We start from the raw sequence: 16,194 nt of genomic DNA, 5'->3' as shown, positions 1-16,194 counted from the left end.
CAATACTCTATAACTAGCTTCATACAGAAATTTATTTCAGAATAATCTAAATCATGTGCTATATTTGTACAGGTATTGAGTTTTTTTTTGCAAGGAAATATAAATAAATGATTGAATAGACTGAATTTACTGGGCACTAGTGTCACCTTAGAGCTCTGTTATCATCTGTTTAAACACATTGTGAGAAATAGCCTTCTGCTTTAGTTGGTGGTGATTAAATCGTGTATCTTAGATACTGAATACACCACTTGTCCACGTTCAGGACAGGATGTAGAGACAAGCTCCTGGGCCACAGTTCATGCTTTCAGCTACGAAGCTGAAGCTGGAGGTTTAATAATGATGTTTTTTAAATGTCAATTTTTATAGGCATATATTTCGTTCCATTTTCAATCAAGAACGACAAATGATTCATAACAGTTCGATTTAAACCGAGACCCCTAAAACCCCTGCACGAGTGTCTCCAAACTTATTAGACATCATGACAAGTTGAGAATCAATGTTGTTATTCATTCCTATGGACATGTCACTAAATATTAACTTTTAACTAACTACACCACTGCGTACTCATTCATCTGGTACATAGATGCTGTATCTTTTCTCCTAGAAGGAGATTTTAAAATCACATGATAATTCATATTAATAATGGTGCACAGTGCACTGTATAGATCTGCACACCAGCAGAAAATGATTCTGCATCACTAAAATAGTTCAGGTTGTGTATTCTGGTTAATCCTGCTGCAGGTAATTAATATGCTAATTAAATCCCAGCATGAGCAAACAGACAGGTGAACAGGACCCAAGTTCAAAAAATGTAATTAAACGCATTGTGATTCATCCGCCGTCTTTTCACTCATCAGCTTGGATTTCAGAGTTGAGACTTTAAAAAGCTCTCAAAATAAATGCACAATTAAAAAAAAAAGTTTTTTTAGAAGACCAGATTTTATAGTTTTGTAAAATGTTACATGAGGAGGTTCTGTTAAAAGAAAGTCCCAAATTAAGCACTGCTTGACATAAACGTGAGCTCTAGAAACATTAGGACAAAAAGGCCATAAGTAATTATTTACACTCCTTTATGCAAAAAGGTATGTTTCAAAATTCAGTCATTTTCTTATGAGTATCCGCTTTCTTCTGAGCTCTCTGGATAGACTGCTCCTGAGACTTCAGCTGCCGCAGCAGCTCACGACATGCCGAGAGCTTCTCTTCCATATGACTAATAACTGCAGCATCCCTAGGCATAAAGTGAAAGAAAAAAGAGAGGGAAAAAAACAGTTCATGAGGAAAAAAGAAGACTGGAGGAGATGAGGGAGGAAGTAGCATAGGCAATGACAGCTCTGCTCCACCTACCTTCCGTTTCTCCTGTTCAGAGAGTCGGTGAGCCGCTGGATTTCTCTCTCCACCTGGTTCATCCTCTCTGTGGTCTGAAGATGCTGAACGTTAAGTGAGCGCTTGGTGCTCTTTCCTCCCTTGTACACCTCCACACCACTGATGGAGCAGGAAGGAGCTGAAGCAGACTGAGTGGAATCTCCTAGTTTAGAGTTCAGAAAGTCAAACACGTCGGGCCGGGTCGAGCCGGAAGACCGCTTTCTCTTCATTTTCCGTTTGATTGAGGTGGGATTGTTTTTGGCGACCGCAGCTTGAGTCTTGCGATGTGTAAACTCGGCACACTTGTCTAACGAGCGGCCTTTCGGTAGCACCACGGCCTGAACGGGCTCCACGCGGCCTGAAAGCGTTTTCCCCAAACCTGTACAAAAGCATGAAAGCCTAAAAGTCAGATCAACAAACACTAACACAACACACTTATAGTAGAAACCAGAGATCAAAGCAGAAAACAAAATCTTGCCATGATACTTAGCAGAAGTAGAATGACTATGATTAGTGCCCAGTCAGTATAATCTCAGTAAATCATAACATCCCAGAGGACAGCAGTATAATACAGCAGCAACACAAGCTTTCAATTATGATGTTTAATAAACTGATAAAAATGTTAACTTTTTTCCTGCATCTGTACTGCATGTTGGATCATAATGGGAAATTCATCATATTTCCCTGAACCAAGGAAAAAAAAGGTTTAAAAATGTTGTACACAATATTTACTCTCTGCTTGTATTTAAGAGTATTTATTAATAAATATGTATGTAAAGCTGAAATGTATAAATCCTCAGTGAAATCTATTAATTAATTGAAGCTAGTTTTGTATAATTCATTCCGTCAGATACAGGACATTTTAGGAGAAAAGAATCTGTCTCACCCTGTTCTGTAATGTTATGAGTATAACGGCTGTACGTCATTATTGTGAATTTACATCGGATAATCATAGTTTCAACTTTATTAACAGAATTCAACTTAAGTAATTTCTCTCATTAAAAGGAAACGCATCAAAATTCAAGTCTATATTTAACCACATGCTACGGGTCAAATGGTTAGTCATCAAGTTAATGGATATGGTAGCCTAGTGGTTAAGGTGTTGGGCTACCAATCGGAAGGTTGTGAGTTCGATTCCTACGTCCACCAAGCTGCCACTGCTGGGCCCCTGTGCAAGGCCCTTAACTTTCAATTGCTCAGTGAGATAATTGATAAATGAGATAAAATGTAAGTTTGCTAAATGCTTAAATGTAAGTTAATAAATGTTGGCTAATTCCTTTAATAGAGTTACGGATAGCGTTCATTGTTTTATCACAACAAAGCGAGTCAACAAAGCATTTTCTCGATATTAAAAATCTTTTTTAAATTAGTATGTAATTCTTAAACCGTATTAATATGTCTGTATATCGCTGTGGATCAAAGAATATTACATAAACGCCTGATGCAATTCCCCCTGCTATAAAGCAAAGAAACACATAAATGCTTCCCATGATTTAGGCTGAGATGATAGATTATACCTTTTCCTAACTCGTAGCCCATTTTCAGCAAGAGCTTGGACCCAATTCCACGTGTGTGAGCCTCCCAGCCACAGAACTCAGCACTGTTTGCTGTGACAGTTTCCTCTTCTTTACTGGAACTGAACACTGTAGAGATTTAAAACAAGTTCTCATCTTAATAAGCCTCTACAAAACAAACCTGCACAAAGAGAATTATCAAGGCCTTAATCTTGATCTGAGTGATTAAGGCACTTCGTGAAAAACTCGGACCTTTGGCGTAGCCTGCGTCGCATTGTTCGAGATCATCCTCCGATTCTGAAGAGGAAGAGGAGTTTTCGTCCTGTCGCAAAGGAGGAATGAGACAATCGGCTTCCAGGACGGCTTCCTTCAGCAGCAGCGAGTCAAACTTCACGGTGTAGAAGCCTCCCTCGATTTCTACAAACAGGAAAAGTCAGTTAAACGTAGCTTGTAAACTACAATGAGCATGTCTGGGATTCTGGTGTCCATTTTGAATCACTACATTTAAACATGAATGAGTTCTCTCTGCCTGTCTTTACAATAGATAAGTATATATTTAGAATAATATACATCTTCGGGAGTTGAACAGGTGTTATGTCATTTTGCATATTAAATGAATCGTAAAAGTATTAAAAGTATTTTTTATGATGCAGCCTGGACATTTTAAAGCAAACTACATAAGAATACTTGTGCACAAGAATATAAAAAAAAATATATATTAATAAATAAAATTTCACTGTTCTAGAGTTATAAATTCTGGATTAAATCAAATGCTTTATCCCTCATGTTATACAGTGTCCTATAGTTACTACTTTATTAATGCACATCCCAGGTTCTCAGAAGTTGAGCTGAAGAGTCAAAACAATAATTAATATATCAACAACTTCACCACAAATATTCATCCCATTGCTGGTCAAACTTGATGCCATCACCACAAAGAGTGATGAAGAGAAATCCATTCCATCCTTTAAACAGGGAAATCACTTTATCCGTCGTTTTGTCTTGTTTGGTCAGGTCTATGAAGTTTAACATATCTTTTCTATATCTTGTGTGCTTTTAAAAACATTTGCACCTTAAGTTTGCATTTTGTTTCAAATGCAAGTCAACCTCATCAGCCTGCCACACACACAATATTTATGAGCTCTGTATGTCTCGGTCACAGATAAAAGGTCAGAATTTCTCACTCTGTAGACATTTTTATCCAGTAGATGAAAAATCACGTGTTTCCCCACACTCTCTAGCAATCATGTTTGTTAGTCAAATTTAGTAAAGGGTAGAAATGTTAGCCAAAGATGACTCAATATTTGTGCTGGGACCTCAAATGTGTACAATATGGGCTCTGCTGTTGTCTCAGAATCTGAAATCGTGTGCTAGAGCCGAGATAGCGCTGATTAAGGTGGGCTGGTTAATGCAAGGGGGCACGGTGGCTTAGTGGTTAGCACGTTCGCCTCACACCTCCATTGTCGGGGTTCGATTCCCGCCTCCACCTTGTGTGTGTGGAGTTTGCATGTTCTCCCCGTGCCTCGGGGGTTTCCTCCGGGTACTCCGGTTTCCTCCCCCGGTCCAAAGACATGCATGGTAGGTTGATTGGCATCTCTGTGTGTGATTGCGTGAGTGAATGAGTGTGTGTGTGTGCCCTGCGATGGGTTGGCACTCCGTCCAGGGTGTATCCTGCCTTGATGCCCAATGAAGCCTGAGATAGGCACAGGCTCCCCGTGACCCGAGGTAGTTCGGATAAGCGGTAGAAGATGAATGAATGAATGGTTAATGCAAAAGGCTCTTGTACACAACACAGTGTGTTTGTACCGTTAAACAACACCAATTCAGAAGGTTACCATGTATACAACACTGACATTTTATAATGTTAAAATTATTCCACGGTTAGTTCATGATGCTAATCGTTTAAAAAAAAAACAACAAAAAAAAAAAACAAACAAAAACAGCAAATTGAGTGTCACAGGCTTCAGGAATCACAGTCAATCATTTCTTGAATTAGTCTCAACTCTCAGAATGTGTAGCCATCTAAACTGTCATGGTCAGGATGCAAATAAGAAGAAAGGTAAAGATGGCTATGAAACTGATGACGGTGGAAACTGAATTTCTGCTAAAACGTCCGTTCAAAGCAAGCGAGCGTGTTATAAACAAATAAAAAATGCTGATGTTTTCTTTTTTAGGATGCTATGACCCTTTGGAACAGTTGAAAAATTGACAAGATGAATGAGAGGTTGTACCTGAAATTTTGGCAGGATACCAGATGCCGTCCTCATGCTTGGCTAAACAGGAGGACCCCTGCTGCAAGTTTGTAAGATCTGCTTCGAGAAAGTCCCTCAGCTCTGACACAAACACCACCTCCCCATGAGAGTATCTAAGTGAAAACAAACACACTATTTGGATCAGTCTGAGCACAGCATAAAATTGGAACGTAACGAGGAACCCAGTGCGGCACTGATACAAAGGGATTTGATACAACAATATCGCAGAGGTTTGTATTCACCTCCGAGTCACTCCTGGGTTCAGAATGGGTCAGTCAGTCAAAAATATCTAATCAACAGATTATAGAAAATTGACACTGATAAAGAGCTAGAGAGGGATTAATTTTTAAAAAATAATGCTCCAATTAATTATTTTTTGGTTTTGTTAAAATGTATAATTATTATCTGGGTTGTGCAAGTGGGAGGATTTCAAACAGACACAGTAATCAAAACCAAAGAGCTTCGGAAGAACATTTCAGCATTTAAATCAACACGAACACATTATAATGTTGTATAGTACAACAATGTGAGCAGAAAAACACAATGTACAAAGACTGTTTATTAAGACAGGACAGGTCAAACAGTATGGGAGTCCTTATGGATGTTTGGGGGATTTTACAGTGTACTACCAAAACGCATGCTGTGGCCCAAATTACATATTGCACACTGTGCACTTTAAACTCTAGTGTATGAATTTTAGAAGAGAAGTATCATCTCAAATGGAACACTATAAGCCGTTCCCAGTCGATTGCAAACTAGCTTTATTTTTATTGAAAAATAAATCACACAACGTGCATTGACTGCATAAAGTGTCCAAATTTTCCCTTTAACTTTCATGCTTTTTTTCTACTTTCCTTTGCTGAACTTACACTTTCTCCCTTATTCATGCCTCCCAATTTCTCCTCTATCACTCCCCCTCTTCTTTATTTCTCTTCTCCCTTGCTCTATTTCCCTTCTCTTACAGACATCTCCGCAATATCCTTGCAACCACTCTGTATTTCCTTCAGAAAATCAGATGAAATGTCAATGAAAAGCAGATGAAATGTCAATTCCTACCTGAAGTTCAAATAGTAAACAAAGTATTAGCCAAGTCAACAATTAAAACATAGACACAGGAATCAAACACACTCATCTACCTGCAGCTGTCCATGAAGCGACATTTGCCTTCCAGAAAAAAAACGCAAGGCTTCATGGACTTGTGGGTAGGATGGACATAGAGCACACGAACTCTAGCCTCTTCCCCATCTGGCTCCTCAGAGCACACAACCATAGCATTGTGGTATTCAAGCGTCCCCCATGAGGTGTAGTAAGGCGCCCGTACTTTAGCGCCACTTATGTTTTCTTCCTCCTCAGTCTCATTTTCATCCTCATCCGGTCTGGAGCCTCGTGCTTCCTCACTCGCACCCTCGGACAGCTCAGAATAGAAGGTGTTAAATTCATCTTCCAAGTTGACCTCTGTGGGTCTTTCCTGGGGTTCTGCAGGGCCAGTCTGTTGCGTTGTGATACCCTCAAGTGACGCCAATAGTTGGCTCTTCTTAACTGACACCAGGCTGGACTCGGTGAGCTCTATGAGCTGGACCAGATCCTCTTTCAGTTTGAGCAGGTCTGCCTCATCAGAAGATCCTAGTCCACAGGCCAGCGCAGCCTCGACTTGCTGAAGCTGAGCCGTGTAGGTCTCAATGGCCTGCTCCAGGCTGCTTTCATCCATAGTAGGGAGCTGGAACACAAGGCATGTGAAATCTGCAGAAATATAAGAAGTGGATGCAAAAAGTGGTGCATTTTTAGTATCAAAATATTCGTGGGGTTCATCAACATCTTTATGGTTTGTATGAGGGAAAACCCCTCTAAGGATGAAACACATCTGTTTGAAAACAGATTAGTCGCAGGGGTTAAAGATTTTATGCTGGTTATGCCAGCACTTTTTAAAATGTCTTAAACCTTTACAAAACCCTGTCCCAGGCATATTAGCTTATATGCTAGCATTACCTATGAACCAGGCATATTAGCTTACCTGCTAGGAATACTAAAGACAACCCACATAGATAAGTGTAAAGCCTCAACAGCAGCTGAAATCACATTAAACTAGTTAGCGAATGCTAGCTAGCTAACAATGAACTATTTACCTAAAAACAAACCAGCTTGTTAGCATTATGCTATTTACCTGCTAACGAACCCACAGGTTTCCTACCAGGTCTTCATTCAAATAAATGTATTCTGAATCAGTTCGACATGACGAAGATAACGATTACAGTCTTATACTGAGTAGTTGCGCTACTTCAGCTGAGGAGTATAAATGATTTCGTGAGTCTTCCTTTTAGCTTTTCGGATTTGCCATAACATGCTAGTATCTCGGAGTAGAGACAGTACGGGAAGAGTCGATTCATTTAGGTGAGCCGACTCAATTGATCCGTTTAAGAGAATATGTGTGTGTGCGTATAAGCTTTCCAAAACACCAATTTTATCCTTAGCTATGTAAAGAACAATAATTACTCGGCAAAGCTGAACCTATATCAAACGATAGAAAACTGCCCAGTTCGGATAAAAATCACGAGTTGTTTGGGAGCCGAAAGAATCAGATTTCATTGGTGAGCCGAGCCAGATGATCTGATTCACTGACTCACAAACCGGCCTCGAGCCCCAGGATTGGTCTTTTATTCCATTTTAAGGTTCACTATGGAATAGCCAATGTAGAAATACGTAGCTTGTTGGTATAATGATAAAAGCAAAAAAATAATTATTTATTTACAATGAAAACGCAAAACAACAAAATAAAAATAAAAAAATGCATCTTTGATTTAATATTTTTAAAGACTTTGTTTTAAATTGTCCTTTTCTCTGCGATTTTGTCTAAGAATGAAAGACTAAATGAATGAATTTCAGTGACTTAATGGCTCCTTGGGTCTGGTGTTTTTCCGAAACTGCTGATCTCCTCGGACGTTCACACACAACAGTTCACAGAAAATGGTGCAGGAACAGAAATGGTCCAGTAAGATCTCCTGATCAGTAGAACTGAAAAGAAAAAATAAATCTAATCTACAGTGGGGACAGACTTGATACTGGACTGTGTTTGTTTTCTAACTGATCTAGATGAACCATACCTTTTGTATTTTCTAAACTGAAAGTGAATACCTTACACGGATCAACAAAAAGAAAATGAGTCAGAAATAACAAAATATTTTAATTTATCTTTGATAAACAAAACACAATATTGCGTATTAAAATTCGGTTGTCAAAAACAATCATGCATTTTACTGTTTTATTTCTATTCCTGACAAATGTCCAGTATGAACCAAATGAAGGTCAGATTGCTCTGCTTCATTTTCCTCAGCTTCAAAGAAAACAATGAACGGAGTAGCAGCTTGTGAGATTTCCCATGTCAGGAGAGGAAGGAAGATATTTTGCTTTGTGATTTTCCGGCACAGAGCTGTGAAACTATAAACACACAAAATGAAGAGGTGCATTATTACCACCATGTACTTAGAATAATAAGAACATTCTCTTAAAACGATGATTTGAACATGAAAATGACTAGGAATTAATCTGGCAGGCATATATACACTCACTGTCCAGTTTAATAGGAACATTTATACAGTTAACCAATCAGCCAATCATGTGGCAGATAACTACATGAATGTGCAAGTGTTCCTAAAGAAACAGATGGTGAGTGCATTTGTTTTAATATGTACCTGAAACTGGGGCGGTAGAAACCTCATCTGGGTCCTGACAAGACTCTGAAACACTCCCTGTCAAGGATGTTAACATCTCACAGAACTGCTGACGATGGTGAGCTGGAATGAACACTGTTAACCCTAAACAACAACAACAAATAAAAGTCCTAAACAATTATCCATCAGTAAAAAAGGTAGTGAATAACACTAAAACACTTTTCCTGCCCCTTTATTGCCTCTTAGAAAGCGAGAGACTCACGTTTAAGAAGAATAATGTCCTCATCTCGCTCAGTCAGCAACCCCACAACTGTGGATACCATCTGTTCGTAATCATTTGTTTTCTTGTACATTTGCAACGCCACAAAAAGCTGGTTTGTCTTTTCAGCACCAATGGCCTTTTTTATGTCAGACAGCAGGGAAGCACTGACCTGACCATCTTTGCTTGGTTGGGTCTGATCCTTCACACCTGCATCCACTGTAAAATAAAATAAGATTATTAAACACAATTAAGGAAATGAGCACAACACACACACACTCAAACTATACTGGTGCACACACACACTGCAATTTTTAAATTCTCAAGCTATGTCCCAAATGACCTACTATACACTTTGCACTTTGTAATCTATCATGTAGTGTATGAATTTTTAGAAGTGTAGTATATTTTTACCCATTTTTTTAACAGTTAAACTGCTGATGGCAAAAGGCTTTTAAAAACATATGGAATGCAACACCAATTGCACTGGCAAAATACAGTGAATTTTTAAAATTCTGAAAAATAAACCTACACAACTTGGGCTTATTTGCAGACTTTTGTTAGACATCTTGAAAATTCTTTCCTATCCAAACTCAGCACCTCTTAGCCCTGCCGTAAGCAAGGTGTATAAAGCGTACAACATGGAGGGACGTCGTGGCCTAATGGTTAGAGAGTTTGACTCCTAACTCTAAGGTTGTGGGTTCGAGTCTTGGGCCGGCAATACCTCTGGTCCCACCATCTCTCAGGGTAAGAGGTATACAGCAAGACTCTTTTCTGTTCTGGCACCGAGGCAGTGGAATGAACTTCCCCTAGATGTCCGAACATCTGAGTCACTGCCTGTCTTCAAATGACGGGTGAAAACCTACCGCTTTCCAAAAAAAATTCCCAAACGAGCACTTATTTTCACGGTTTGTTTAATATGTATATTTAAATATCCTGAACAGAATTTTATGTTGATGGTATTCTGTCTGTAACCTAGTGAAAATTGTGTTAATGTAGTGTATAGTATATTCATTGATAGACACTTTAAAGCACTTTTGTACGTCGCTCTGGATAAGTGCCGAATACCGTAAACGTAAATGTATTTATACTACATGCAGTAGAATAGTGGATAAACAAGCGATTTGAGAAACTTCTTCAGATATTTAAAAAATGACTCAAGTAGAAATAAATAAAAAGGTATGGAAATAAACTTACTTCCAGACAAATGATTCGTTCCTAAGTGAGATCCTCCTTGATTGAGCTGCCTGCGTGAGTCTAGCTGGGAGGTTGTGGACATTTCAGACGTCTCTGCTTTAACTGTAAGAACACACGGTATCTATTTTCTTCATGTATAAACATCTGTAGCTAGTTGTTCTCTCGATGGGACAAAATGAGCAGCGTTACCTGTTTGTTTCATGAGTAATGCTCTTTCCTCCCTGGAGATTGAGTGCTCAGGTTTGTAACCACAGCCTTTGCCTGTAAGCAGCTGACACTTCTCGTGAAACTGCTTCTTGTGGTGTGGCCGGACAAACTGGTAGAGACCTAAGGAGAATATCCATGCAGGCACATCAGATTTTATGATCAAGTAGGTAAGATTTAAAAAAAAGTATACATTGGTGCCTTATACATTTTATACAAGGGTGCCAATAATTCTGCAGTTAAGTGAAAAGTGAGAATCAGCTTACAAAAAAAAAAAGTAAACTTCCATCATCAGATCTAAGTTTATTTAATATCACGAATAAGTTCAAACAATACCACTAGTGAGAATTCCTTAGGGAACAAGTGGGATTGGTCAGAACTCCAACACACTCTTTCTCTCTCTCTCTCTCTCTCTCTCTCTCATACACACTCTCTCTCTCGCTCTCACACACACACACTCATGCTCTCTCACACACACACACACACACTCGCTCTCTCTCACACACACACACTCGCTCTCTCTCACACACACACACTCGCTCTCTCTCACACACACACACTCGCTCTCTCTCACACACACACACTCGCTCTCTCTCACACACACACACTCGCTCTCTCTCACACACACACACTCGCTCTCTCTCACACACACACACTCGCTCTCTCTCACACACACACACTCGCTCTCTCTCACACACACACACTCGCTCTCTCTCACACACACACACTCGCTCTCTCTCACACACACACACTCGCTCTCTCTCACACACACACACTCGCTCTCTCTCACACACACACACACACACACTCGCTCTCTCTCACACACACACACTCGCTCTCTCTCACACACACACACACTCGCTCTCTCTCACACACACACACACTCGCTCTCTCTCACACACACACACACTCGCTCTCTCACACACACACACACACTCGCTCTCTCACACACACACACTCGCTCTCTCACACACACACACACACTCGCTCTCTCACACACACACACTCGCTCTCTCACACACACACACTCGCTCGCTCTCTCACACACACTCGCTCTCTCACACACACACACTCGCTCTCTCACACACACACACACTCGCTCTCTCTCACACACACACTCGCTCTCTCTCACACACACACACACTCGCTCTCTCACACACACACACTCGCTCGCTCTCTCACACACACACTCGCTCTCTCACACACACACACTCGCTCTCTCACACACACACACACACACACTCGCTCTCTCTCACACACACACACTCGCTCTCTCTCACACACACACACTCGCTCTCTCTCACACACACACACACTCGCTCTCTCACACACACACACTCGCTCGCTCTCTCACACACACACTCGCTCTCTCACACACACACACTCGCTCTCTCTCACACACACACACACACTCGCTCTCTCTCACACACACACTCGCTCTCTCTCACACACACACTCGCTCTCTCTCACACACACACACACTCGCTCTCTCACACACACACACACTCGCTCGCTCTCTCACACACACACACACTCGCTCTCTCACACACACACACTCGCTCTCTCACACACACACACACACACTCGCTCTCTCACACACATACACACACACTCGCCCTCTCACACACACACTCGCCCTCTCACACACACACTCGCCCTCTCACACACACACTCGCCCTCTCACACACACACTCGCCCTCTCACACACACACTCGCCCTCTCACACACACACTCGCTCTCTCACACACACACTCGCTCTCTCACACACACACTCGCTCTCACACACACACACTCGCTCTCACACACACACTCGCTCTCTCTCACACACACTCGCTCTCACACACACACACACTCGCTCTCACACACACACACACTCTCACACACACACTCGCTCTCTCTCACACACACACACTCGCTCTCTCACACACACACACTCGCTCTCTCACACACACTCGCTCTCTCACACACAGACACACACACTCGCGCTCTCTCTCACACACACACACACACACTCGCTCTCTCTCACACACACACTCACTCGCTCTCACACACAGACACACACTCGCTCTCTCTCTCACACACACACTTGCTCTCTCACACACACACTCTCGCTCTCACACACAAACACTCTCGCTCTCACACACAAACACTCTCGCTCTCACACACAAACACTCTCGCTCTCACACACAAACACTCTCGCTCTCACACACAAACACTCTCGCTCTCACACACAAACACTCTCGCTCTCACACACAAACACTCTCGCTCTCACACACAAACACTCTCGCTCTCACACACAAACACTCTCGCTCTCACACACAAACACTCTCGCTCTCACACACAAACAATCTCGCTCTCACACACACACACACAAACACACCCACCTCTCAGCAGAATATGTGTGTTGGGGTCTGGTACAAGAAGATCTGCTGCTTTTGCCAAAAGGTTGTTGAGGTTGTCTGTGGCCTTGTACACCTGAAGCGCATGCATGATCTGTGTGAAGCTCTCTTGACTTAAATTTCTCTTTAGCTCCAGCATAAAAGCTTTGCCTTTGCCTGCTGCACTGGAGTCAATGGGTTGCTAAAATGATCAAGAATACAAGAATTTTAATGATACAGATATATAGGAATATGTGCAAAAACATGGAAGTTCCATAGAAATGTACACACACACACACGAGCTGAGGTCATAAATTTACAAACACCTTCCCGAATATTTTTTTAGATCATAAATTTCCATACACCTTGCAGGTACATTTTTGCTTTTCCAGCATCTTCTACATATCGGACTCATTTCCAACAACTACTGGACGTTTTAACACCAAGGACAAGGACACCTGAGAAATTACACAACTATTACACAAGGTGATTCAGTGATGCTCAAGAAGGCACCAAGAACTTTTGAACACAATAATAATGATAACTATTATTTTGAATAGAGATAAAGAAATAATTTACACCTGATCAAAAGTTTACACACACGCACATACCCCCCACTAATACACACCCTACATGCACACACACCCACACACGAACACACAAATCCGCCACGTACGCCCACACCCACACGTACGCACATACCCCCACACACACATCCTTACATGCAAACACACACCATCACGTCCACACACAAAATTATGACCCCAACAGTATAAAAGACAGAAAATAAACCAGTTACCCGGTCTTGTACTACTCTGATTTTGCGTTTTCCTCCCCTCAATTCATCATCCATGCGCTTATCATGCTGTAAAGATAAAGTGGACAAGCGGCTGACCTGCATACACAAAAAAGTATACAAAATGTTTTAAAAATAATTAGCTTCTCATGCTTATATTTCAGGAATCAGGTGCCTCAATAAAATTACACATTGTTCATTTAATTTCTCTCTGCCCCAAATTGTGTTTTTTTTCCCCCTCTCACCCGCTCCTCCCCAACGAAGGAGTCATCCTCGTCTCGATTAGGGTCACTTTTATCCAGAGCATCAAGCAGGCTCATGTGTCTCGTCTTACTGGAACTCATCTCCATCTCGTACTGGACACAAAGCCTGGCTGTCCCGTCTCTCTCCGAGTACTCGTCTGTATCAGCCATTACCAAAGCGGTGAACAAGTTTAGATTGTTTCAGGTTTCAACAATGTAGAAAGTAAATTTCTGGGCCTGTATTCATGAAAGCACTAGGAATACTCTCAGAGAGCTCCTAATTTAGCTTAAAAACTTCTAACTAGGAATCTTATCTTAAGAGTGATTCAGGATCAATCTCAGAGCAACTCTTATCAAGAAAATGCACACTCTGACACATTCTTTTGAAGACTGTGATTGGTTGTCTAATAAAAAAAAGGAGCACTTTTAAAATGATAAGCCTTCACTTTGTCTCTATGTTAAGATATTTCAGACTATATCGTGTAGGGATTACATTCGTGACCAACCAATTTATATAATTTCGTGACTCTAAACAAGGACTTATCAAGTAAAGGATGTTTCAGACACAACACGACCGATTGTTTTGTCTATTTTTTCCCCTCTAGCAGAAATACAGTCAATCTAGACGAATCTACACTCGCTTTAGCAGGTCAACTAGCTGGCTAGAGAACTCACACTGATTTGTATCTGAACATAAAACATACCACCTGGTGATATCACTAACAAACCTGTAATAATGGATTAGTAGACATTTGACAATTTTTGAGGAATTTATTTACCGAATGCAGAAATGGAACCCAGCTCATCCAATCAAATTAGTGGACCAGATCTCACAGTTGTATGACATTAATTATACAGAGTGTATATACTTTCAGCTATTCCAGAAGGCGCAGACATGCCAGCTTACCCAGCTTCCTTCTCTTCAGACTTGGCACGTGAGAGTCGAACACTCTGGCTTTGAGAGACGAACTGCACTCCCAGGCACTTGGAGCTGGTTGACTGCACCCTGGACTCGACTGCTCGGTGTCTTTAGCTGTCTGGTTCTTACACCCTGAACCTTTTGCTTTCTTCTCAGGTACAGGCCTCTAATACACATGATCCCCCAGCAATATGGGTTAAGATTCAAGAAAACATTATTCGTGGCCTTCTAATAACCTGAAACTTAATACTTACAAGTTTTTGTGCGACCCTGAAAAACTGTGCAGCGTCACGGACCACGGTGCCGAAGTTTTCATGAGTTCGAACGTAAGGTCTGACCCAAGAAGGGAGCTGCTGTCGTACATCTGTACCTTTAAACCTTTTATAAGCACAAAGCAAAAGAAACAACAGCTTAACTCTTATTATCAGATGTTGGACATCCGATATCCAGCTTCCAGCTTATGTGCGTTGATCACAGACAAAATCGTATAAAGCATCTTATAAATGACATCACAAAGATACTTTAGTAATGTTTCAGTTAATCATTGTCAAAATACCCAGATCAGGCACTGAATATATTCAATTAAATTCGTTATCATTTTATTTATTTATTTTTAAGACAAAATTGTAGCACATTTTGTTCACTTCTGTTCAAGGCCAATTTTAATTTCATTTTAAATAGATGAATATTATAGATATAAATATCTAACATCTATCTATAATAGATAATAATCTATTTTAATAGATAATTTAATAATAGATAATATATTATCTATTATCTATTATCTATTATTTATATAATAGATACTAATCTATTATATAATAGATATAATAGATGAAGCATATTATTTAGCACTGTTTGTTATAAAACATGAAAAGCTTTTTCAGTCATAATTTTTTCATTCAGATTTTGCCACAATTTTCTGAGTCGAATCAAACAGTGTCAAATTCTGACACCAGTATCATGAATCGAGTCGTGAATGAGGTGTATCCTTATACCCCTAATACCATCACATACATACCAACCACATCATGTGGACCTCTCAGGCATTATTTGTCTTCTTATAGCAGGCAGTTCACAGTGATTTAACATCTGTTTCTTGAGATTTAGCCAAAATCATGTACAAATTTAAAATCCTACAGTGTAAGTCTACAGACACTATCACTCTGTAACAATAAAGGTTTCAGTCACTAGAATTATATTTGAATATTTTGAATCTATTTTTATTTATATTTGATTTATTTTTGAGGTAAAATTTAAGGTTAAAAGACAATGCAGTAATTTTTTTTATCTCTGCAGATTATGGAATACTTCATGATGAGCTCAAACCTGTAGTCACAAAGAAAGATGGCACCGTAATCCTCACGGTGGCGAATCACTCTACCGATAGCTTGGTTCACAGCACG

The 16,194-nt window shown here is 40.4% G+C and overlaps 2 protein-coding genes across 2 annotated transcripts in view; both read right to left on the bottom strand.

Annotated features, from left to right (window-relative positions):
• Positions 1-797: 797 nt before the first annotated feature.
• zgpat (zinc finger, CCCH-type with G patch domain) lies at positions 798-7,509 on the bottom strand. The gene is made up of 7 exons (XM_060878480.1): positions 7,290-7,509; positions 6,265-6,868; positions 5,108-5,241; positions 3,129-3,293; positions 2,880-3,005; positions 1,345-1,741; positions 798-1,228 (listed from the first exon to the last, which is right to left on the bottom strand). The coding sequence occupies exons 2-7, from the start codon at positions 6,834-6,836 to the stop codon at positions 1,090-1,092; spliced, it is 1,533 nt and encodes a 510-aa protein (XP_060734463.1). The 5' UTR covers positions 6,837-6,868; positions 7,290-7,509; the 3' UTR covers positions 798-1,089.
• A 784-nt stretch (positions 7,510-8,293) lies between these two features.
• The window catches only part of rtel1 (regulator of telomere elongation helicase 1), a 23,749-nt gene continuing 15,848 nt past the window's right edge, over positions 8,294-16,194 (bottom strand). The window contains exons 23-33 of the mRNA XM_060878426.1: positions 16,118-16,194; positions 15,043-15,166; positions 14,777-14,954; positions 13,873-14,027; positions 13,631-13,726; positions 12,838-13,033; positions 10,439-10,576; positions 10,250-10,351; positions 9,056-9,271; positions 8,815-8,937; positions 8,294-8,560 (exon numbers count right to left, since the gene is read on the bottom strand). The exon at positions 16,118-16,194 is cut by the window's right edge and continues 39 nt beyond it. Of these exons, the coding sequence (XP_060734409.1) occupies positions 8,505-8,560; positions 8,815-8,937; positions 9,056-9,271; positions 10,250-10,351; positions 10,439-10,576; positions 12,838-13,033; positions 13,631-13,726; positions 13,873-14,027; positions 14,777-14,954; positions 15,043-15,166; positions 16,118-16,194 (1,461 nt within the window). The 3' untranslated portion in view covers positions 8,294-8,504. The remainder of the gene's footprint in view (positions 8,561-8,814; positions 8,938-9,055; positions 9,272-10,249; positions 10,352-10,438; positions 10,577-12,837; positions 13,034-13,630; positions 13,727-13,872; positions 14,028-14,776; positions 14,955-15,042; positions 15,167-16,117) is intronic.

The sequence above is a fragment of the Tachysurus vachellii genome, chromosome 1, assembly GCF_030014155.1.
Source record: "Tachysurus vachellii isolate PV-2020 chromosome 1, HZAU_Pvac_v1, whole genome shotgun sequence".
NCBI classification, from domain to species: domain Eukaryota; kingdom Metazoa; phylum Chordata; class Actinopteri; order Siluriformes; family Bagridae; genus Tachysurus; species Tachysurus vachellii.
This window is presented reverse-complemented; position numbering and strand designations above follow the sequence as displayed.

Bases quoted from the DNA above. Each gene is read 5' to 3' on its own strand.
- zgpat (XM_060878480.1), bottom strand. From the start codon at position 6,836: ATGGATGAAAGCAGCCTGGAGCAGGCCATTGAGACCTACACGGCTCAG. The intron at 5,242-6,264 runs GTAGATGAGTGT...GTTTTCACTTAG, and splicing joins CGCTTCATGGACAGCTGCAG to ATACTCTCATGGGGAGGTGG. The intron at 1,229-1,344 runs GTAGGTGGAGCA...CTTTATGCCTAG, and splicing joins CTGAACAGGAGAAACGGAAG to GGATGCTGCAGTTATTAGTC.